Here is a 23,909-nt window from a genome sequence, read left to right on the forward strand (position 1 = left end):
ATGCATGATCGTATCAGATTAATTCAAGAGAAAGAAGCTAGGAAACGTAGAACTGGAAGTTCCTTTCGATCCTCAAATCCTGCCACGGCACGTCCCAAAATGGAAGACGAACGAATCAATCGATGTGTCACATCCGATACTTCAGTGAGTAATATAATTATAACAGTTTATATTTGCCATTTAAAATTCATTAAAAATGATATTTTAAGTTTAGAGCAGTGGACGAAGCTGACAGACTCCCTTATCAAGAGACTCAGGCTTACAGAAATGTTTTAAGCGAATTGCAAAAAAGGACTCAGTATTGTCAAAGTTGTAAAGAGCCTGATGACAATATACCTTTGATACGTTTATCCCAAAAAGCTGACAAAAGTAAGAGAGTGGAGCAACTGTATCCACTTGGAAATCAAGTTCGAAGAAAATCGGACGCGGTGAAAAAGTTCGCACGTAAAATGGCGGCGCCGTTCAAGGTATCTTGAAGCGTTGATGGAAATTATTGTATTTTTCTGTCATGTTAACCATTTTTTCCAGCCAAGGAAATGTGAAAGACAGAAATGCAAAGTGCACGCGGAAAATGTCGAGTTGGTGGAACAAACGGGTGTTACAACTTACGATAGTTCATACGATCCAGAAATTTTTACCGAGATATCGTCCGTTTGTAGATGCCTTAAACCGACGCGGAGATCGTCAGCATCTGAGACAACAGATAACAACGAATCCACTTGGTAGAAGAATAAAAAGTGATTTTTTTGACTCGATAAAAAATTTTTACAATTTCAATATCTATTTCGACACACTTTATAATCTCGCGAAGATAGTTTCAACTGTTTCAAATCGTGTATATTATGTTATCAAAATGAGATAACCTACTAGATAAATGTTCGACAAAAAGTTTATCATTACTTGCCTGAGATGAATGAAAATTAATATGTTGCGACGCGAGAACGAATTTCGGCGATGTCGAGGGAAACGCACAAGTTTCTTCGAAGAGGAAGAACATTATATTCGGGAGACAGCGTGAAATTTGAGAAAGTCAGACACAAAAGGAAAAAAGTAGACGAAAATTGTACTAAAAAATGTTGCTTAGAAAATGGTTCGATCGTATGAGAACGAAACCAAAAACGGAACCTTTGGAAGAAAAGGACAATGTGCCAGATCCGTCTCCAAAATTAGAAGAATCTCCCAAACACATCGATGCAAATGTAATTTATCCGTTTCACGATGTAAAAGCAACCAGTTTTCCTCCACCACTTTCACTGGACGCGTCTGTCTACACCGATCCTCAAGCTGCAACCGCGACGCTTCCGGAGAACCAGAAGGAAAATGGAACCGAAGACAAAAATGAAAAAGAAGCGACGCAGACGGACGAAAAAGGAAAATCGAAAGAGGATGAAATCGGGGATGAGATTAAAGACGATAAAAAGATATATTTGGATGCGTATGGAACTTGTGACTTGGAAACTTGCGCGAAAGAAAAATGCAGTCCTGAAACTTGCGAGGAGCCGCTAAAAACAACCAGCCTCGAGAGTTCAAAGGAAAAAATCAATCACATAAAATTAACAGAAATGATCAATAGTTCGATTAAAGAAGCCATGCAGACTATCGTGAAGCAATGTAGAATGGTATTTAAGATGCAAGTATCCAAGATACTTAAAGTGTACAAATTTTTTCATTAAATTTGCATTAGTTATTTCTACGTGGAACAAATCTGCTTCGATGTGTGTTGTGACATAGTTTTACGTTTACGAAAAGCAGGATGAAGAGCAGGATAAGAAACGAGAAGAAGAGTACGACAAATCCGTCTGTTACGTCAGCAAAAAAACGAGTCCAGTAAAAGTCAAGCACGAGTACCGACCACGCACCATTAAAGAACAGATGAATAATCGTTCGAGAACCGCGAAACCGAGTCGCCTTCAGGAAAACTATACCAACTCGCGCGCACGCTCTAAAAAATTGCACGAAAAGAGTGGCAGAAGTCGCAGTAAAAAGAAAAGCATCTTCGAGGAGGTGAAAAACAAGAGGCACTCGAAATCAGCGAGCAACGTGAAAACTGATAACCGTAGAATGACTGGGAACGTGAACATTTACATCTGCTCGGAGGCTACTGAAAATGCTCAAGTAATTTGGCTATCCTTCTGCCTACAGCGCTCTCATTATTTGGAAGAATTACTCTGTTTGCCGTTTTCTTCGTCAGGCAACCAGCAAGCAGAAGAAGCCTCAACCGTGCACGGAATCGAGCTCGGAAACAACGACGGAGCGGTCAAAGATTTCATCGAGCAAGCTGATCGCTTGCATTCGCGACAAGCGCAGAAAATCGAAGGAGCAGAATTCGCTCGATTCTCCTACGAAGACGGATGAGACCAGCGATAACAGCACCGCTTGCAGTTGCGTGTCCAAGCGCGCGAGCAGCGCGACGAAATTGGAAACGAAAAATTCTGTCGACGTCTGCAATAATATTGACACAGATATCTGTACAAAGAGCTCGGAGTCTACTTTGCCTGATTACGTCCGCGATGTAACAAATATTAGTGATTCGATCGTGGCGATCGATAAATCGGATTCCTCGTTCGAGAGATCGAAGTTTCTGGTATGCGAGAAAACGGAGAAACCCTGCTCGACGATCTACCCCGCGAAGAACTCGTCGATCTCGGAAAGCGAAGGATGGTCGTCGAGATCGGTCTGCAGCAGTCGAGACGCGGATTACGCTCCGTCCGACGCGTGGTCGCTGGAGCCTAATTTTAATTACTGTTCCAATCAGACTGAGAAACGCGGAGTGTCCAAAAGAACTGTTGAAAATAAATGTAAATGCCATGAAAAGGATCGAGAATCAATAGCTACGTATAACGTACGATGCAATTGTAAGAATAAGAAACGACTCTCTAAAACAGTAGACGACGGTCGAGAATCGTGGTTAATTTGTGATTGTATAGCAGAAGAAGAAGAGGAAGATGTATGCGTCGATTCCAGAGAATGTAATAAATTAAGCGAACGAGAAAAAGAGAAAGTAACTGCTTGTCGAAAGGTCTCTGAAGATATAGAAGAATCTGCAAAGCTTGTACCATGTTTGAAAGATTTAACAGATTCAAAGGAAGAAACAGATAAATTACAAAAAGAATTGCCTAAAGATGCAGAGCATCCTGAGAAGAGTACAAATGACACAGAGATACCTAAAATCAGTGTGGAAGAGCAAGTCGAGAAATTATCCACTGTACAAGAAGCGGACCAAGAAGCGAAGGAGAGCCTACGCGAACCACCGATGCTTCTTAAACGACGAAAATTAATAAGACCTGAAGCTATGATACTTAAGAATATTTTAAAACAGCAAGCAATGCCTGTAGAAGCTACAGATCGAAAACTCGATCCACAAACTTCTGTTAAGGAAGCAGGTTTGCCAGAACAAACAGCAAATGATACAACAATCGAGCAACCTAACTCGAAAGCAGACGGTCAAGTGTCTCCGAATATTTTAAAGAAATTCAACTTGCGTGATCAGCGCGCAGTTCGAGAGGAACGAACGATGGAAGAAAAGGAAAAATCTCCTCAGGAGAAAAGTGTCAATAAGATAGAAGAGAACACGTCGGAGAGAATGTCGGGAGGGAAAGATACGAAGAATTTCCCAGGCAAACTGAGGGAAACGTTCCTTTTCAAGAGCTTGAAGAAAATGATAGGCAGAACCGAACGTTCGGAAACAAAAACCGAGCGATCCATGGGGAACGATAAGATCGTTGAACCAGCGTCGGCTGATGCAAATACCGATAGAACGATGGAAATTCCTAAAACCGAATCCGAGGTCCCGTCTACGAGTAGAGAGGCGAAGGAAACGCATAAAGGGAAAGAGAAATTTGTTCCCTTTAAGATGTACTCTCACAAACCGTTGAAGATGAAAAAGGATGAAACCCAACCGAGTACAGTTACTTCGACAGTCCCTGCTGTGAATGAACGAAACGAAGAGGCCAATAAAAATAATCCAACTACCGATGCTTCGAATTCCACCAAAGGAAATATAGCTTCTAACTTGGACGAAGAGGAACGAAAAGAGTCAAAATTGTTGACTGTTACGGAAGACAAAAAGAATTCGTCTGTCTCGCCAACTCAAAATACAGCTAATGAGTCATCGAGACAAGAAAATTCGGGAAAACACTCAAAAACATCAGATGCTCAGGAGAAAGCTAAACGAGGCGAGTTTCATGGGCCAATAATAAAGTCACAGTTCGAAAGAACAGCTGATATTGGAGGAAAAAAGGAATCTGGACCTCGACAGAGTGCAACACGCGAGGAGAAATCAGTCAGGAGGATGCACGTTGACACGCACTCTGGGAAAGAAACTACCGCGGCAAGCAGACAGCCTGATAGATCGCAATCTCGTACGATATGCGTTAATTCGATGTACACGATGCATAATGAAGAGGTTGACGAACGTTTTAATAGCGAAGGAAACGCGTGTAATTGCCGCTATCTGTCGATGCCTCGATACAACAACGAACCCATAAATTATCCTAAAAGCTGTTTAAAACAGGACAGGCAATGCTACCATATCGACTCTCGGGAAACTACTTGTTCGACGTCCTGTTACGATAAGAGAAACTGGGAAGAGTGTGGTTGCAGGAAATTAAACGCATGCAATGGCTGTTGCATACCGCGAAACGAATGCGGGTGAGTATTGCACCTCATTTCGAACGGCGTCCTCGATTGTTAGTTAAGTTTCAGGATACGATGAAAATCGAATAGTTGCAGACGAACAAAGATCTGCGTCAGCTGTTGCAAGCCCAAGAATAAGTGCCGTTGCAAATCGATTCAAGGAACGAAAAACGCCTGTGGGTGCATGAAATCGATGTTCTGCCTTTACTGCGACAATCCCCGCGACAAGTGCACGTGCAAGGCCCCCGTGGAGAAATGCCCACGTTGCGGGTTATCCGCGGACCTGTGCGCGTGCAAGGATGAGAGGACGATCTGCGATGGGAGAGCAATCCTCGCTGAACCCGATAACGACAGAACCATGTACATCACCGCGTGGAAACCCAGGGAGGAAGTGCGACGTTACTTTTCCAGAGGCATGGCCGAGGCTCGAGCCGACTCCATCAACGAGTGCTGTTGCTGCGAGAAGGTGAAGTCGCACAACTCCGATGACCTTCCTTATCAACGGCTGAGCGTATTTTCTGACGTGATGGACGAGTTACAACAAAAATTGAGCGGCTCCACGTGTTGCACGCGATGTGAAAAGATTCCATGCTGCTGTAACGTCGCAGCTGATAGAGACGACGCGAAGGAGGAGAGGAGAACCAAGTATCGCATCAGGTGTGCAATTTCGCTAAATTAACTAACGTAGAAATCGTATTTAGAAGCAGTTTCGAAGTATCTCGTTGCGCGTTTGCCGCGTTTATTGCAGTCCCAAAACGCGACGGAAAATCATAGCGGTATGCATGGAAAAGTCGAGAAACAGGCTGTTGAACAATTGCAAGTGCGATGTCGGCCAAGCGAGGACCGAGAAGCAGAAGAAGATAATAGTGGCCCTTTGTTGCGCTTGTAAAGCGACACCCTGTAGATGCAACCGATCGAAATCGAACCAGAAGAAGCCGCGGGCCAAGTGTTATTACTGCAAAAACTCGCCTTGCGTGTAAGTAATAATTTGATTGTTCGATTGGACGCGAGACGGCAGGGAAGGGCGTATAAATTTCGCGTTATCGGAAACGATTTACGTGGTTAATTGCCGCCTCGCGTAGATCTGGTACTTCCAGTTACCGATTTTCTTGTTGCATTCTTCGGTGCACACAGCTGCATCGCGGCCAGAGAGCGCAGCAAGCCGAGGCCGTGCAGGTGCACTGATTCACCTTGCCGCGCGAAAGAGAAGGAAAGCATACCGTGTGGAACAACATCGACGAAACCAAAGAACAACGATGAAAAGACAATTTGTCCGCGGTAATGCGACGCCTGTGGTCGATCGGAGCGGACTAATGTGCTCGAGGTTTTTAAACAAACGCAAATGATACTCGCGTTTTTCCAAGTTCTTCCAGGATCTCTCTAGTAGCCGTCGCCATTGTAATTTGTTAATAACAGACAATTTTCCTTCAATTCTACTATTAAATGTATTTCGTTAACGATAAATATATCCTCGATTTTTTAATTTACCAATGATAACAATCTTTAATCGATTACCAGACGAGACCCTTGTTGTTCACATATTTGCTCCCATATACTCTAATTACGAGAAAGAAATGCTTAATTTCTCAAATTGTATCGTCTACTCGTAATAGTGTTTTCAAAGCAAAAGAAAGGCAAGTAGCTATTATATAAAATCAATTTGAATTCTAAAATCTGTCGAATACCCTAATTTTTTGTTCTCGATCATTAAAAGTGTTCGCGCCATCGAATTGAAATAGAGAAGAAAATTGAACAAGGCACCGAAGGAATTAGCTCGCGATCATGCACAAAATATCTGATATTACTAAGAACCGGCTGGAGTAGGGGGTATCTTAGGCTTCATACGGGACGCTGTCTCCCGTGTTTTGCTAGATCGGTACGAACCGTAGACCGGCAACGTGTTCTTCCTTTGGTGAACGCGTACCACGTTCGCTCTTGCTTTCGAACGACGCCAACGTCCTTCTCCGAGTGTATCAGTCGCCTATTATCTTCTCGTTTGCACGCCATTCGCCTCTGTAGCGTTCCAATCCGCAAGAGTGGACAAGTGACAGGACCGAGGGAGAACGGAGAGTGACCAATTACGAAGAGAATGGAGGTCTACGGTGAAGATCCTGGTGTACGATGTGCTTCTCGCGACAAACTGTTAAACGAGAAGAACACGCGCCGGGAAAAGGTCTCTTTGACGCTTCGCGAGCTCATAGACGCTTTGCACGAAGCTTTCAAAGCGGACCGCGTGAACATCGACGACGTGCAGGAGTTGATGGCGTCCTACAGGAGCAACCCCGTCGAGTGGAAGAAATTCGCCAAGTTCGACAGATATAGGTAAAGGAAGGCGATTGAGAGAGGAAGGCGATTGAGTTTAACGCGATATCTAACATTTGGAAAATGTAAATATAACACTTTTAACTCGGTACTTTTCTATCGAATAGTTTACAACGATACACATGTTTGTGTACATGTCAAGTAAAATAATTATCGCAACAAGAATAATCGTTAGAACGTTCTGAACGACAAGAAATAAAAAACATCCGGACGTGTTTGGTTCTCTGTAACATTAATCGATTCGACCAACACATTCGCGAACGATCGAATTTTCTCGGTAAACAGTTTATCGGTCGGCACACAAACAGAACGGTGATACAACCAAGTACGTAGGGATTGTGAAATAAAATTGATGCGACCGAGTTCACGATAGGTTATCGTTTGGTTACTGATTCTCCAACCCCGATCGTCACACTATTCTTCGCTATCGTTCGAGACATAATCGGTCGTTTCAGCCTGATGAAGAATTAAACAATCTTGCAACACGACACGCGAGACGCGAAGTAAATGACCTACAGAAAAAAATAAGAAGGGAACGCGAACAAGCGTCAATAAATTTTTAATGAACGCAACAATATAGAAAATTCACCACAAGTATCGGTACTCTTATCTGAAGACATTGCGTACTTCTCTCTGTGACGGACGTTATTCACGCCGTTAAAACAATAAGTAGTATGTAATGTGTGTACAGTAGAAAGCTGTCAATGCGAGAACGATAAGAGAGAGGGTTCCAGAATTGCTTCGAAAACGCGGGAATAACGATTTGCACTGATAGCTACGCTGCAGCTAAAAGCTTGATAAGGGGTGGAATTTTATTTCTGTAATTAGAAGAAGTAATCGGCGATAAATCGCGTGGCGAAATACTGACAGGCTATTGAAAGATGTATCGATTGTCAAGAATGAAACATCAATTAGTATAATTCGATCTTCCGTTCGTGGGCTAATTAAATTTCGCATCGATTAGCGTTCGAACGACAGATCTCTCGTCCGATGGCATATCCATGTCGGATGAATGGCAATTCGAATTTTTTTATGGAAATTAGAAGAACAAATCGAAAGTGAACCACTTTCGATCAATTTATAATGAATCCGCGGTCTGTATAGAATATAATGTACAGCGAAATTGTCCCACGGAATTGCGAATGTGGCCGATTTCCACGCGAAAGTGTGGAAACTTGTAGTCCACGTACAATCTCTGCGCAAAGTAGGGCGTACTAAAACGAATAGAAGAAAAACGATCGGCAAACACATGCAGATTACGAAAACAGTCATCGCAATGTTCTATCGATTTCGAGTGTTTGATCCGTTCGACTTTGCATCGAGTTTATCTAACGAATTTTTTGCCCTCGTCCATCTTGAGGTTGTTAAGGAACCTCCCGCTGCCCTCGTACCCGTTATTTAACGATAAAGCACCGAAGAAGATTCGATTTACAAAGAATCGTAAAGAACGTTGTTGCAACCCGAATTCTGTCCCAAGTATGCGGAACACTTAAGCGTCTATGTGTGTTGCACGTAAATCAATGGTGTGAGTACGGTGAACGGCTGGTTACACACACTTTCCACGTACGTCCCCCTTCTCCATCAGACTTGATTCAGAACATCGGTTCTTTGACACGCGACACTTGTATCGAAAGTAAACGAACAACGAAAAATCGCGATGCAGTTACGAATCTGGTGATCATGAAAATGGTAATTGTCCTTTAAATAAGGCTGATTCGCAATGACCATTCGTGACCTCGTGATTCACGGTTTAACAGTGTCCTTAGAGGGAGTAATTAAATGAATCATTGTACGTACCCAGGTACACGAGGAATTTAGTCGACGAAGGAAACGGAAGGTTCAACCTGATGGTCCTGTGTTGGGGAGAAGGTCACGGTTCGGCTATACACGATCACGCCAATGCGCACTGCGTGATGAAAGTTCTTCAGGGCGAGCTTTGCGAGGTATTAAATGGAACTTATTGTACGTTTGATGCATGTGATGGTGAAGATGAGCCATTTATTTAAACGTGCCCCTCTCTGTAGACACGGTACGCGTGGCCTGCAAGATGTAAAAATGAAACTGATGAAACGGAAGAACCAGAAGAATTGAAGGAACTGAAAAGAAACACGCTTGGTCTGAATGAAATCTGTTACATCAATGGTGAAATTAATTACATATGACTAGTGTAATGTCCCGTCATTGTTACATAACTATGTTTCTAAATGACTATGTTTCCAGACTCTCTGGGACTTCACCGAGTGGAAAATCCAAGCACCGTGAATCCCGCTGTTTCGTTACACTTGTACTCGCCACCGTTTTCCGCGTGTTCCGTTTTTAATAAACAAACTGGGCAAAGGATGACGTGTAAAGTCACGTTTTGGTCGAAATATGGAGAGAAACGAAACCGGGTAAGATGTTTTATCTTTTGCGTTCATTTCCCTCCAAATTGCAGAAAATCAGAAGAAAAAGTTACAGGTAAATTTCTTTTTAAATTATAGGAAGTTCAAGAAGCCAGGTGTCCAGAGGACAATTAACGTGTCGAAGTCAAAGTTGGCGATATCGATCAGTTTTTCAACTATTTTTTAAAGTTATACGAGGAGGTAGTGCACAAATTTCGAGATATTAATATGTAGTGCTGCGAGACGGAGGGTTTAAATGTCGAGTACTTAAAATGACTTCCGTGTCAGTTTGACGTATATAATTATACCAAATAATGAGTACCTTTAACTAAACGATACCTTCATATGTGATTAATGAAATATTTATATGGATTAATTTCTATATCTTCGTATTAATATAGATATGTATACATGGAACTATATGCAATGAGATAATCTCTAAGAAACATTTATTCGCGATCATATAACTGAACGAAGAGCAAAATAAATATAGAAAAAGCATATACTATTTGTCCACTAACATTTATCTTTTGCTTCAGATTTCCAAATAGTTTAAACTAAAATCAATCACTGCACTTTCTTTCAAATTTGAATTTGGTACCTGTGGCGCCATTTCTGTGCAAAATGCCCAAACTGATCGGGAATTAAGTTTCAGCGTTCTTCGCAGAGATGGCGTCTAAATTTTGTCGGTAGTTTCATTCGCTATCGATAAAATGTGCGACCAGTTTGAACACATTTTACAGAGATGGTACCACGTGTAATACCACAAATGCAACGTTTGATTGCAGTGGTGACTAAATATATAGATTTTGTTTCTCTCTCTCTCTCTCTATTCTTTTATTTGTCTTTCTTCTCTTGTCACGAGACCTACACATATAAACCATGATATTTGGCGCGACATTTTATTGATTTCATCCGTTTCTATTTGTTAATTAATAGATCGTGATATAAAAAGAGTATATGCGAATCTAGTATGCATAGGTGACATTTATCGAATCAATTATGATGAGTTTATCTCACGTACAGCGCGTTAGGAAGCTGTACAAAATGATTTTAAGGTTACATCGTGGTTTGCCAGCTGAAATTCAAGCTTTAGGAACCGAATATGTTCGAGACGAATTTAGGAGACATAAGAATTGCGATGAAACGACAGCAATCGTATTCTTAAATGAATGGACGGTAAGTAATTATGAATCATCAAGTAGAATACTAATTTCTGTATGTAAAGTTGTTTTCCCTTTAGGTTATCTTCCTCGTCTTGCTTTTACAAATTTATTTTGAAACTGAACAATAAAATAATTGTTTCACTTTGTAGCAATATGCTATAATGCTTACCCAGCAACTTGGACTGAGAGGGCCGCACACAGCCAAGCCGCTAGGCAAACAGCTAAAGGAAGAAGATTTTAACAAATTTAACGATGAACAAATGTGTCAGCTGTATGAACTAATGAATGCTGCAACTGGTAAAACTGATAAAGATACTGGTACAAAAGACACCTAGTCAAGTCTGTTGAAACTCTTTTAAGTAATTTGTGTCATGTAATTCTCTTAGAATGTACAATACTATTTTAAGATCATAATCATTAGTGTAATTTATAAATGTATATAACTCATCTGAATTTTATGTATATAAATTATGCATAACATTGTAAATTTCAACAGAGAATAATATGTAGATATTCCTTGACGATTGCCTACCGTATTTGTACATAAATCTTCAAAGATACTATTGTATATTTATTATTAATAAATATACAACTTTACTATTAGAAAATGTTTAATTCAATTCAACTAGTTCTTTACGTTCTTAACTAATTGTTCTGTAAAAGTAGCATGATAACGATAATTATTCAGTTATTCTGTCGTCACACGAATCATACCAATTAGATTAAGCGAATTGTAAACGCGTATATCACTTAGGTTATAAAGAAGCCTTACTTGATCGTAATCTTGCATACTAAATTTTATAGCCGGAAATTCTTTTAATGTGTACACGTACATATACACACGCACGCACGCACGCACACACACAGACAAATAATAATATAAAATAAAAGGTGAATTAACATATTAATCAAAATATGGCAGCTTGGAAAGAAGCTGCAAGTTTAATACTAGCAGCTCGTCATACACAAAAATCTATTCGTTCGCCTTGTTCAAATGTAAGTAATTAATTATATTTCTATTATATTTCTATTATTATTTGTTTTATCATAAAAAATATTTTGTTCGTTTATATAATATTATTACAGGATAGAAAATGCAAGATAACCAAATTTTTATACGAATGAAAATCGATAATCGATCGTATCGCATACGCGAAATAAGCGCGAAAATTTAAATTGTTTCAAAATTTAGACTTTCGTTAGAAAGGTGGTTTAACAATACTTACTAGGTTAACATCTAATATCCAATTTCAGTATGATTACAACCTGTTGTGGTTGAAACGTCATCAAAACTCGAAATTTATGCCAAATGCATACGTATTTCCTGGAGGAGCAATAGATCCATCTGACGCCGATTTAAAATGGCACAGTCTATTTTTCAGTTTCGGTTTCAATGAAAACAGTTTCAAATCGTTGAGCCCAAATACTTCTGCTCGTCCGTCAATATTCAAATCTAAAGCGAACGAATTGCCAAGGGATGTTTCGTTACGCATTTCTGCGATCCGGGAAACTTTCGAAGAATGCGGCATCCTTATTTGCAGGCAGTTGCAAAAGACAACTAACGATATTGGTTGGGCAAACTATATACAAAGTAAGTTGACTAATCTCTAAATTTATTCTTACCATGAAAACAATATTTCATCCCTTGAAATAAGTACGAAAGAATTTTTCATTCTCTAGTTTCTAAAAATGAATTACAAAATTGGCAGACAAGGGTGCATAACGATGCCAGAGAATTTTATAGGCTGTGCGAGAATTTTAACTGTTATCCAGACCTATGGTCTCTTCACGAATGGAGCAATTGGTTAACACCGACTTTTATACCTGGAAAACGTTTCGATACTGCCTTCTATTTGGCGTGTATTTCAGCTACGCCTTCAACTATTTGCGAAACTACAGAAATACAAGATTTGAAAGTAAACTGATTCTAATAATACATTAACATTACATGCATTCCGATTTTATCAATATTCTTTTATGATTTAGTGGTGCGAGCCTGCAAATTTCTTGGTTCCTTCACCGGATGTTGTACTACCACCACCTCAACGGTATGAAATTACGAGAATAGCGAAATTCGAAAGTATAGATGGTTTGTTAGATTTCGCAATCGATCGAACAAAAGCAGGAGTGATTTTAAATGTACCAGTACGTAAGAAATGAAACTAATCCTTTCTCTCGTCAGAAGAATAATTATAACAATGTATATGTGTATATTATCAGGTATTGATAGAGTTGCGCGATGGGGTAATGCACCTTCTGCCAGGGGACTCAATGTATCCTAAAGAAGTCAGTTTAGTTGAGAAACAAATTATCGATAGAACCGACATTACACTGCGTGAATTTCAAGACATGTCACCCGTGAAAAATAGATTAGAGATTTTCGATCGTCAAGTGAAGAAAATTTATGCTCAATATTTGGATAGCGCTGATGTTCAGACGCGAGAATTATAAACTGTAATGCAATTTTCTATTTTATCGTATGCTATAGGGTGATGAAGGGGCATTTTTATCTTTATCAAGGTTTTGTACAATTTACGTGCCTTTTACGCAAAATCAAAGATATAATATTCCAGTATGCATTGAGATTCTCAGTTTGAGAATGACCGACACGCGAAGTAAACTGTATAAAAATGTATTAGAAAAATGTTGTATCTTATTTTAATTACAAATAAATAAAAAATATTTTTATAACTCTTAGCTAGCTCGTATCAATTGTTTCCTAAACGACATCGCGTTACACGTAACTGTTTACCTCTTTCAGTGATCTTTTCGTTAAAAAATTTTTCTTCACATCGCGTACCATCGATTCCACAAGTTTCTCTAAGTTGTACTTGTGTTGCCATCCCCAATCTCGACGCGCCTCGCTATCGTCAAAAACTTGCGGCCAATTTTCAGCTGAAATTGAAAAACACATTCCTTACGAACCTCTCCAATCGATATCGATAGAAAAATATTATACACCGACCGATATATTGCCTGCCATCCGGCTTGTACGAGATCTTCAAGTCAGGTACGTGCTTTTTAAGTTCATTGAACAATTCTTCCGGTGTGAAACTCATAGCAGTTACATTATACACTCTTCTTAGCAGTCGTTCGTTCGGAGTATTCAGAAATTGAAAGAGCGCTGATAAGCAATCTTCTATGTACATCATTGGCAATCTCGTATGGGGTTCTAGATAACATTCGTACTTTTGGGTAACCAGCCCTTCGTGAAAGACTGCAACTGCATAGTCTGGAAGACAATGCATACGTGATTGAAATCATATAATTAATAGTTATTTTATTGAAGATCATAGCTGAAAATCGTCGTAAGACTTCGCTGTTATTTTAATATTTACGCATCAGGAGGTAAGAGAAACACGAGAAGCGATCTCACGGTTCATGATCAAGAGATGCTCAACAATTTACTGGTACTATTGTCCCTGAAGAACGCGATAGATTGTGCTATTATGCTTGTTATTCTAATCACGATTGGAACGTGCTCCACTTCTTGCTGTACGAAGATATATTTTATAACAAACCTATATTTATTCTGACCCGGAAGTGTAGTAGGTAACGTAGAAAATAAAAGAATGCAATAGAATACGGTGACGAATACCTGTGGTACCACCACCTGGCGGGTCGCTGCTGATGACTCCCGGAAATCGAAGGCATCGGAAGTCGAGACCGAATCTGTGATGATAATATTCACCTAGGAGCTCAGCGTGGACTTTACTAACGCCATAAATTGTTCGCGGACGTTGTACAGTTACATTTGGCGTTGGATTCCGTGGTGAGTCTGGACCGAATGCTCCGATTGTCGATGGAATGAATATCCTTAATTTGTACTGTTTCGCCAACTCGATAACGTTATGCATCCCTAACAAAAATCTTTGTATTGAATTATAACATCGCCTAACTTTCGGACTTTTTCGAATACGCGCTAAGAAAGTTACTTTCTCCGACGCACTTTCTTCCATCGCTACAGCAACAATATAATTATAATCGCGGACAACCGAGTCACTTGACACGAAATTCTATTTTGTTCGGGTGTTCTATGATTTGTTTTGAATTTTTTAAAAACGACCTTACCTTCTATGTTAACCCTCACGGCGAGAGGGACGTTTTGCTCGCCCACGGCGCTAAGGAGAGCGCTGAAATGAATCAGCCAGTCGATTCTGTAATTAACCACTATTTTCTGTAGTCCCTTGAAGTCGAGGATGTCGGCGAAAATGAAAGGCCCATTCGCCAAGCTTTCTTCCGTTGGCTTGATTATGTCAGACAATATCACGTTCTCGCTTCCATAATTTTTCCGAAGTAGCTTCGCGCACTCGGTGCCCAACTGTCCCAGGCCACCTGGTAAAAATACAAAATGTCGTCAGATATGATATAAGGTATAATGTATCTTAAATATTCCAAAAAGTTTTATTAAAAAACAAGAAGAAAAAATAGGAAAAATAAATGTCATTTTTTAAATCTATATCGAATGAATTATGATCGTTGCGTTTATATGTAAATGCGTAACAAATAGTCTCTGCTTCCTCTGGAATTACAGCTACACAATAACTGGTTTCAGAAAGAGAGATTCCAACTGGTTTTTTTTTAAAGCATACGCACCAGTAATAAGTATCCTTGGTAACTTTTCGGTGGTATTCGGTAATACATTGATCGGACTCTTTTTTATTTCCTGAGACGAAAGACAGCTCGTAACGTGGCAATCTCGATAAATGTTTCTTGGCAATCGTTGAGCAGTTTTAAACAAATGTTTGCACCACATGTTTCAAGATCCGTAAACAAAAATTAAAATGGAAAAAGTGGATTTCTTCTCACCGATAAAAAAAGACTTTGATTCTGATTAAACGTGCATACATCGAATGCGATTAAATGCGATTTCTATCGTCTTACTTATTATTCTCAATGAAAAATCAAGAGAACCTTTCTCGTCCTGATGTCGATAAACAACTGCCGTAGGCGCGCATAATCATACGTTATTATAACACGATTGATTCTGAAAACCAGTTAGAACACAGATTTCTTCTCAACATTGTGTCTGTGTGTTAATAAATGTGGGACCTTCGCGTCGTTTCTGTCATTTGCCACGCTGGCTTAGCCATTTGTCGAAGGAATATTAAAGATAACAGTACTAACCATTAGTATTGTTATACTAATGTAATACTATTATCTAATTCTATACTACTATTAACAGTACTACCTATACTACCCATGGTGTAAAGATGTTCACAAGGTTTTATTTCAAATAGTTTCAAAGTACGTTACGACTTTGTATAAACACCTTGCACTTGTAGAACAATCGCAATGCTAGTTGCAGCGTAATTAATATTTATGTTATGCGAGCGAATCGAAGAATGAAAACATTTACAAAAACATCGTAATTGTATTTAAACAAAAAAGCTTGATTATACGTAACTGACGATTATGATAATAGAGCGAAACAGGAGTTCGGGCTTCTTTAAGATATACAAATAATTCAGTACCGGTTGTCTCGGAAAGATGGAAAACTATTTTACATCTTGAAAAAAAGCGTATAAAGGAAGGGACAACTCGTGGCATTTGGACTGGAACACGTTTAACTGCACGTTTCTAGGAAAATCATGGAAATCGCGTCCTTTTTCGATGTCAATCAAAGAAATGTCAAACGTAACTGTATAAACAGGATTTATAATAGAGCGAAAGGAATAGCAGACTATATTAATTTCTTAGAAATCTCCATTTTTACTTCGTTCGTTCGGTAGCTGACGAAATTCAGCCGCAATCGCGGGTCGATTATTCGAAATTTGTTGACAGTTCCACTTCTAAAGGATTTTAAACGAAGAAATTTTGGATTCGATATTTACGACTGTCACCGATCTAGTAGAATACGAAGATTTAGTGGAAAGGGAAGAATTTCCTGGAAGCGTGCCTTCACGGTGGTTGAACACAGCACTTCGCAATTCTCTTTTCGTCCCGCTCGCCATCACCCACGCCACAGTCATCTTCTCCCCTCGACTTTGTGCATCAGCACGCTTTGCACAGAACTTCTTCGTGTAGTTAGTTCGTACCTGCTCGCAACAAGAGTGTCGACACTTGTTTTTCGGAGCAACAGTCGAAACGTGACGAGGTGCGTTTTCATTTGTGAATCAGTGGTGCTGTCCAATCTTAATATTAAAAGAAAAACGAGTATAAACAGTTGCGAAGAGATCATCAAACCTTTAAGAGGAAGAAAAAGGAGAATACATCTTTATCGTGGAATGAATTGAGCCTTTGGAAAGTCAGGCAGACCCAAAAGGTAGGAACGATTCGATAGACGCAACGTCGACACACACGCAAGGGGTAGTTTTCTAAGGAAATGGCGAAACTAATGTCGTTTCTTATTATTCTGTTTGATTCCAATTTGTTTGCAATGTGCACGACCCATTTCGAAGTTACACAATCCCGTCTGGTTGAACGTAGAGTGAGGTTTAGAGAGAACAAGAGCCAAGAGGGAAAACGAAAGAACTAAGTACATATCACTTTCACTGGAATCGTACGCGATCGCTGTAGTTCGATCGCGGTTACGGACGATGACGTTCGCGATTGAAAAGCAGCTGCACCTGTACCAATTGTACCTGTACATTGTAAACTGCGTCTACACAGTAGAGTACGCGACATGATTATGTCAACTGTTCGCCCGATCGATTCGAGTCACGCGAGGCTCCATTTGTTCGGAAGCGATCGTACGAGACACCGCGTTTACCATCGAATAGGATAATTTTAAAGTTCGAACGAACGATCAGAAACACTTTACAAATAATCGCGCGATCTAGTTCAGGAGGATACAAACGCACTCACGTGAGTGCGGCGACCTCTATTCCTCGATGACGCGCTCCTTTAAATATTCAATAAAACATGCGACTTAAGTCGTACGTGGTCCTTTAATTGAACTTCTTTTATTGACGATCACGCGATATCGAAATACTTTATGTCCGACTGCGTTTCCAGGCCGTCCGATTGTTTCTACTTACGGAAGGCACATTATGAAACACACGTGGTCACCCGTGACACCATCCACGAGGAACACCTTTGTTTTCGTTCTATCTGATCGAGTAAAAAGACTTTCCTCTTCCGTATCGATCTCTTTAACTTGATACTTTTACTCCGTATTTTGAGGCTTTGTACACCCGTAGTGACAAATTAATGCGAACTTTATCAATCTCATCAAAGAGGGACATATAATTTAACTGTGCGTCGTGAAGTCTCAGGCGACAATAATTATACCGAGCGAAGATTGTCCTAGCGGTGTTTAGCTTACGGTACGAAGCATTAATTTTGTCGACTACGACCGTGACGTGCACCAGACACGTATAGACGCGTGTGTTCCTCGCTTTACGTATAGAAAACACCGTGACAACCAAGGGCAGTTTAACACTTAACGATAATCACGCTCGGTAAAAAGGGGGAATAATTTTTTACAGAAAATGTGGGGCTGGTATTTGAGGTCGTAAACCAACATCCAAATGCGCTATGATTAAACCACCGAGGGGTGGATGCCTCTTTACGACTGGCTGGCTTCTGGCGTTGTTCTCCGTCAGTGTCAGCGCCCAGTTAGGTTCAGAGTATGGATGTCCTACTCAAGAGAAGATTCTACCTTGCAGATGTTCCACTCGCGATATGGAGATTCAGATATGGCAAGTGTCGCGCTTTAAGCACGAAGAACAACCCCATCGGGTCGAATTCATTCGTTCTCTTCCAATAGGTGCAGTCATAGTGAATTACCGAAGGTCCTGGAGGGTCTGAGAGCGGTGAGCCACTATTTGGATCGACCAGTAGACGAGTTGATCCTGGAGAACAATAATCTACCTAGTCTACCAGGGAAAGTGTTCGCCACCTTGCGTGTTCTCCGTTTAATGCTTCGAAACAATCGTCTTGAAAGAGTGTCGCCCGGATGGTTAGAAGGGCTTCACGACTCTCTGTTAGAGTTATTCGTCGTGGAGCCAGATTTACGTTCTTTGCCAGTAGACAGCCTCGAGAATCTGCAAGGCCTCGAGGCGGTGACGTTGCAGAGCAAAGTGATGAAGAAACTGCCAAAGTTCTCTAGCCTTCCGAAACTCAGATACCTGCAGATCAATTCACCGGGTTTGCTGGAACTGGCGCCGAGAAATTTCCGCGACTTGCCAAATCTGGAGCAGCTACACGTGTTTGGTAGTCCACATTTGATACGTTTAGAAGCTGGTCTCTTTCGGAGCCTACCCAGGCTGGAGTTGGTGAACGTCACCGATTGCGGGGTTCATTGGGTTCACCCGCGGGCGTTTATAGATCTACCGAAGTTGAGGGAGATCTCGTTGGTTGGGAATTCGATCGTGGACGCTGGCATGATCGGTCGTGCCTGCACGGATCTACCTTCCCTCTCGGTGATACGTTTGGACGAAAATCGAATAAACCGCCTCGGCGAGGCAGCCTTCACGGATCTACCGGTTCTCTCCCGCCTGTACTTATCGAGGAATCACATAACAGAGGTGTTCGCTGGAGCATTTCAAAGAATGCCGACCCTGAAGACCGTGGATCTCAATCACAATCTAATACACCGCATACATCCTGAATTCTTCCCGCACAGGCCTGGGAACGCGCTGGAGGAGATGTGGCTGATCGACAACGATTTGAGCCACGTGAGCGAACTGAGGTCCCTGATGGAGGCTCTGCCCAGGCTGAAGTTCCTCGACGTCAGCCACAATCAAATCGAAGAGATACCGTTCGGATCGCTGAGGGGCCATCCCACGTTGGAAAGACTCCATCTTGATCACAACAGAGTGGCCTTCCTGCAGAGGGAAACCTTCACCGCGATGCCCGCTCTTCGTGAACTCCGATTGAAGAATAATTCGTTGTCGAACTTATTGGAGGCGCCGTTCTGGAACTTGCCGGCGTTGAAAGTAAGTGCCCCGAAAACGTGAAACGTCCTCTGGACATTTTCAGCTTAACCGTGGCGTATTACAATTTCAGGGGCTGGATCTTTCCGAGAACTACTTCCGCCATATAGAGCCTCGCTTGCTGGCGAACTTGCCAAATCTGAGACGTTTGGACGTCAGCGGGAACGCGGTTGGTTTAATAGAGCCAGATTCGTTTTTGGGCACACCAGCTCTAGAGCACGTGAACATCTCCGGGAACGCGCTCTCCGTCCTTCATCCGCTTACGTTTCATCACCTGACCAATCTCTACGAGCTAGACGTTGGCTGGAACCGAATGCTTGAAATAGTCCCGGGTTTGCCACGAAATATAGAACACCTCTACATGCCCATGAACCGTATCGTCGTCCTGCCGGCTGTATCTTCCCCGGATCTGGACCTTCCGGTGCTGAGATCTCTGGATCTTAGCGCGAACGGTATCGAGAGGATACTTCCAGGCGCCTTGAGCAATTTGCCAAATCTGAGGAAACTGAATCTTGGCTACAACTCTCTTCGACTTCTGGAGGACGGCGCGTTCGACGCGTTGTCCAGATTGGAGCAATTAGACCTGCGATACAATCGATTGGTCACGCTACATGGTCGAAGTTTTAGGCCGCTAAGATCGCTCATGGATTTGAATCTTCGAGGGAACCGTTTAGAAGTCCTGAGGCCAGACATCTTCCAGGAAAATATTCGATTGCAGAGGCTGGATCTCAGCAGAAACAATCTTGCTCAAATACCTCATGCGACCTTCTCGAACACCAGGTAACACGTACTAAAAGTATCATCGTTCGTCGCGCAAGTTTCCATAGCGCTCTTCTTTCTCAAAATTACGTGAGGTCGTGCTGTTTTTTGCGCGTTAACGCGCTGGTAGCAAAGTAGTTTCACTCGTGGTTATATGGTTGCGTCACCTGCAAATTGGTACCTAGAAAGTTCTTCGTGCTAGCGTTGAATGTCCCCTTTTGCCTGTGAGGTGGCACCATCCTGGCGTGTCGTTCATTTTTACCAGTTCGCCGTAGAAGAAATATCGAGTCTCGACCTCCTCTTTCATTCGATGCTCGATCACGTTCAGGCGGGGCAATATCGCTCGAGTCGGAAACGATTGTTTCTGTTAACTATTTCGATGTCAAACGAAGGGAACGGCATTAATTACAGAGACCTTCGTGAATTGTACGCGTCGCACAATACTTTGACCGAGTTACCCGGATCGTTGCACGGCTTAACAGCTCTTCAGGTACTCGACTTGAGCTTCAACAAGCTGAACATCCTGTCGCCGGAAACACTGAGCAGCCTGTCGGCCTTGCTCGAGCTTAAACTTGTCCGGAATCGCATCCGCGAGTTGCGGGAAGGCGCGTTCGATGGTCTGCCACGATTAACGTTGATCGATTTGGAGAATAACGATCTCAGAATCATCGAGAGGAACGCTATCAGAGCTCTGCCGGAGTTACAAGCGATAAGGCTTGGAAAAAATAGACTGCAGGTAGGGAAAAATATTTTTGTCCCTTTTTTGCCTGTTTCTTCTTTAAGGTTTAGTACTAATTCGGTTGATTGCACACGTAGATAATTCCAAGCGGAGTTTTTACCGAGTTACCATTGCTGCAAAGTGCGGAACTCCAGGAAAATCGTATACAGGAAATTGCAAGCAACGCCTTCATTAACGTGCCTCACCTTCTCTTCCTCAATCTCAGTCACAATCGTTTGCCTTCGTTGAATTACGTTGGTTTAGAGAGTTTGCGATCTTTGGAGGTTCTGGATTTAAGCAACAATCGATTGTCCAGGGTGTCGAGCAATAGTTTAGCATCGATGGAGTGGCTGGTTGAATTGAAGGTAAGTGAAACGGGAGCAAGACGACGGAACGGATTACTTTAAGGATCATTTATCAGTGGGCATGTTAATTAAAACCGTTAATAACTCTCGTTCTTGAGGGATAATTAATGGAACAGTTGCGATAAAAATCGTATTTTTCGTAACGACCGTATTAAACGCAAACGAAGAATGAAACAAATTACGCGATGGTGGGGATGGTCTTTAGTAATAACGGAGAATACTTTCTCGTCGAGAGTGAAACTTCTTCACGAACCGTGGTGCGAGGCCGCTCGTTATGCTAGCAGAGCAATTATTTGTATAGCTGCATCGTTAATTAGGAAGATAGCGGACCGCTTTATATGTCTACGTTTTCCACTTTAATCGCAGATGGACAATAATCGAATTTGCGCCATCCAAGGCTCGCCTTTCGACGAAATGCCCAGGCTTCGGGTCCTGAGCTTGAGAAACAATCGAATGGCTTCTGTTTCAGAAGTAGCATTCAAACGATTGCGATCAAATATTGCTGTCTTGGATATCGATGGTAAACTTTTTCTTTTATTAAACCTTCTAGACGCTATAAAAGGCGTTTTGTTTTATAAGAACAATATCTTCAAACAAGGAAATCCACTTTCGTGTTCCTGTGGTATGTTATGGCTGAGAGGGTGGTTGCAACAGGCCTCTTCCGAGGGTCCAAGATGCGCGGATGGATCTTTGTTCAGAGAAATCAGATTGTCACGTCAAGATTGCCAACGAGAGAGACAGATCGATCCAATACATCCCGGTTGTGAGTCTGAAATTATCGACACTGCATCGTATCCTATCTCCTCTTCGAGTAAGTAAAATTTCCAAAGGCAAACGCTCGATTATTTTGCCTTCCGTCAAATCATCGAATGAACCTTTTTGCCAGTATTTGGAGCGACGGAGATGGTACCGCTTCGCATGAATTTGAAGGAGTCGTCTACGCAAAATCCTTCCAGTTCCCAAGACTCCGATTACTTCTACGAATACCCTGACTATCAAGATAATAAAAATGATACATCGAACATAACTTTCACAGCCAGTCAGTTCACGACTACTGTACCAACGGATACAGTGAAAGTACCACAGCATACAACCGAACGAATTCCATCCCCGATTAATAATACTATTCCAATAAAAAAAGCTACCTCAATGCCTCCCTCTCCTAGCAGTTCTGGTTTCACCTTTTTTGGAGTGCCCTTGCCTAGCCTCAACTTTAACCTTTGGGGTAATTCCGGGAGAAAATCCGAGAGGAAAAATTCTTCGGGAAGACCTGGAAGAGGCCGTTACAGAATGTTCCCACCTACGGAACCGGAGATCCACAGAGGAGGCTTTGTACCTTTACCACGTGGGCAAGGAGGGTTCGTGCCCATCGTTGATCCTAGATTAAATTACGAGAGACAAGTTAAGAATGAAACCGCGAAGCTCCAGAATTCAAGCGTTCCGCAAGAAGAGCGGAAACAGTGGAAGAATGGAAACGCCACGGTGGTGAGGATCGAAAAGACTCATCCGAGAACGAGCAAGCCTAAAATGGGATCCAAGGAAAGAGAAGAGTTGTCCACAGTGCCGACTAATGAACCAGATCTTCGATGGCAAATGAGAGGCACGAAAAGGCCCAAGTAAGCGATCGAATGAAATATGTAGTTGAATACGAAAGAAGAATTGCTATATTTTATTATTTCTTACAGCCCTCCTGCTTTCAAATCATCGAAAACATCGGATTCGAGTACTGCAGCGGACGAATCACCTCAAAAGGCGAACGAAACTTCTGTATCTACTGAAATTTACAATGGAGAGACTTTGGAGATGAATAAAAAACCAGTTAAAAGTGAAGAAAGAGCACAAGTGAAAGGTGCAAGCCGAATCGTCTGGACCACGCCGAAAACGATTTTGGAAACGACAAAGGAGAGTATATTTGAGGAAACGTCGAGAGAGGTGTTAAAAGAAGAAAAGAATTGGGATTCTGAGGTAATCGAATTCCAGAGAACATCGAGTCCTGCAACAAATATTCGAACTGAATCAATTGGTAATATTAACATGTTTATTACATAATAATTTTTCTATGTGACATCAAGTAAGTAATTACTTAATTTTTATTATAGATGATTTAACTGCTGTCATAACAGAACGACCAACTTCCTCACCAGCTCTTTTGGAAAATCGGAAAAATTTCTCCTCGATACTTCAGACTTCTCGAGAAACGGAAGCATCAGCTCTTTCAACGTTTCTAGTTCCAGGCGGCCAAGTGCCTTCTTCGATACCAAATTTGCGTCCACTAGGTAGGCCAACGATAACGAAGGTTCCATCACCACGTATCGGTCTCTCTACCGAGCCAGAGAAACAGAAATCTGTCGCAGAAGCTGTTCAAAGAAACGTGGAAGTTGAGGAAGAAAAATTATTAGGCAAACATAGTCCGTTTAATGAAAACGCCGAAGTTGTTGAGGACAATCCATTTAACTGGTACTTTCAACATTATAACGATACCAATTTAGAACCTTTCGTGGGCGTAGCATATAGTGGTGGTGAAAAGACAAGTGTCACTCGATGGACTTTATTGGGTCAAATATATCTTACTTTGTACATTTTCATATAAAAACATGGAATCAGTTTCCGGCAATTAATTTATTACCTAATTAATATCCGAAGTGTTCTTAATTGTGTAAGATATCAATTTGAATGATGGAATC

At 41.5% G+C, this 23,909-nt stretch overlaps 6 protein-coding genes across 6 annotated transcripts; 5 read left to right on the forward strand and 1 right to left on the reverse strand.

Moving 5' to 3' along the window:
* Positions 1 to 4,740: 4,740 nt before the first annotated feature.
* Positions 4,741 to 6,018, forward strand: LOC143426468 (uncharacterized). Its single transcript, XM_076899946.1, has 3 exons — positions 4,741 to 5,292; positions 5,384 to 5,611; positions 5,770 to 6,018. The coding sequence occupies exons 1-3, from the start codon at positions 4,820 to 4,822 to the stop codon at positions 5,915 to 5,917; spliced, it is 849 nt and encodes a 282-aa protein (XP_076756061.1). The 5' UTR covers positions 4,741 to 4,819; the 3' UTR covers positions 5,918 to 6,018.
* A 643-nt stretch (positions 6,019 to 6,661) lies between these two features.
* LOC143432968 (cysteine dioxygenase type 1) lies at positions 6,662 to 9,835 on the forward strand. Its single transcript, XM_076909985.1, has 5 exons — positions 6,662 to 6,957; positions 8,759 to 8,900; positions 8,982 to 9,099; positions 9,178 to 9,347; positions 9,438 to 9,835. Exons 1-5 carry the CDS (start codon positions 6,725 to 6,727, stop codon positions 9,471 to 9,473), a joined length of 699 nt encoding a protein of 232 aa, XP_076766100.1. The 5' UTR covers positions 6,662 to 6,724; the 3' UTR covers positions 9,474 to 9,835.
* A 368-nt stretch (positions 9,836 to 10,203) lies between these two features.
* Positions 10,204 to 10,865, forward strand: Sdhaf3 (Succinate dehydrogenase assembly factor 3). Its single transcript, XM_076896657.1, has 2 exons — positions 10,204 to 10,517; positions 10,654 to 10,865. Exons 1-2 carry the CDS (start codon positions 10,341 to 10,343, stop codon positions 10,837 to 10,839), a joined length of 363 nt encoding a protein of 120 aa, XP_076752772.1. The 5' UTR covers positions 10,204 to 10,340; the 3' UTR covers positions 10,840 to 10,865.
* A 501-nt stretch (positions 10,866 to 11,366) lies between these two features.
* Positions 11,367 to 12,955, forward strand: LOC143427121 (acyl-coenzyme A diphosphatase NUDT19). Its single transcript, XM_076901066.1, has 5 exons — positions 11,367 to 11,500; positions 11,759 to 12,095; positions 12,185 to 12,420; positions 12,491 to 12,649; positions 12,725 to 12,955. The coding sequence occupies exons 1-5, from the start codon at positions 11,420 to 11,422 to the stop codon at positions 12,953 to 12,955; spliced, it is 1,044 nt and encodes a 347-aa protein (XP_076757181.1). The 5' UTR covers positions 11,367 to 11,419.
* A 177-nt stretch (positions 12,956 to 13,132) lies between these two features.
* On the reverse strand, positions 13,133 to 15,290 carry Tdh (L-threonine dehydrogenase). Its single transcript, XM_076893056.1, has 5 exons — positions 15,101 to 15,290; positions 14,576 to 14,839; positions 14,103 to 14,363; positions 13,470 to 13,736; positions 13,133 to 13,399 (listed from the first exon to the last, which is right to left on the reverse strand). The coding sequence occupies exons 1-5, from the start codon at positions 15,258 to 15,260 to the stop codon at positions 13,239 to 13,241; spliced, it is 1,113 nt and encodes a 370-aa protein (XP_076749171.1). The 5' UTR covers positions 15,261 to 15,290; the 3' UTR covers positions 13,133 to 13,238.
* Positions 15,291 to 16,694: 1,404 nt separating this feature from the next.
* On the forward strand, positions 16,695 to 23,820 carry Atk (artichoke). The gene is made up of 11 exons (XM_076907876.1): positions 16,695 to 16,769; positions 17,935 to 18,147; positions 18,216 to 19,386; positions 19,457 to 20,163; positions 20,554 to 20,878; positions 20,959 to 21,225; positions 21,592 to 21,745; positions 21,824 to 22,036; positions 22,112 to 22,841; positions 22,911 to 23,248; positions 23,325 to 23,820. Exons 2-11 carry the CDS (start codon positions 17,984 to 17,986, stop codon positions 23,813 to 23,815), a joined length of 4,560 nt encoding a protein of 1,519 aa, XP_076763991.1. The 5' UTR covers positions 16,695 to 16,769; positions 17,935 to 17,983; the 3' UTR covers positions 23,816 to 23,820.
* Positions 23,821 to 23,909: the final 89 nt, after the last annotated feature.

Source organism: Xylocopa sonorina, chromosome 1 (genome assembly GCF_050948175.1).
Source record: "Xylocopa sonorina isolate GNS202 chromosome 1, iyXylSono1_principal, whole genome shotgun sequence".
Taxonomy (NCBI): Eukaryota; Metazoa; Arthropoda; class Insecta; order Hymenoptera; family Apidae; genus Xylocopa; species Xylocopa sonorina.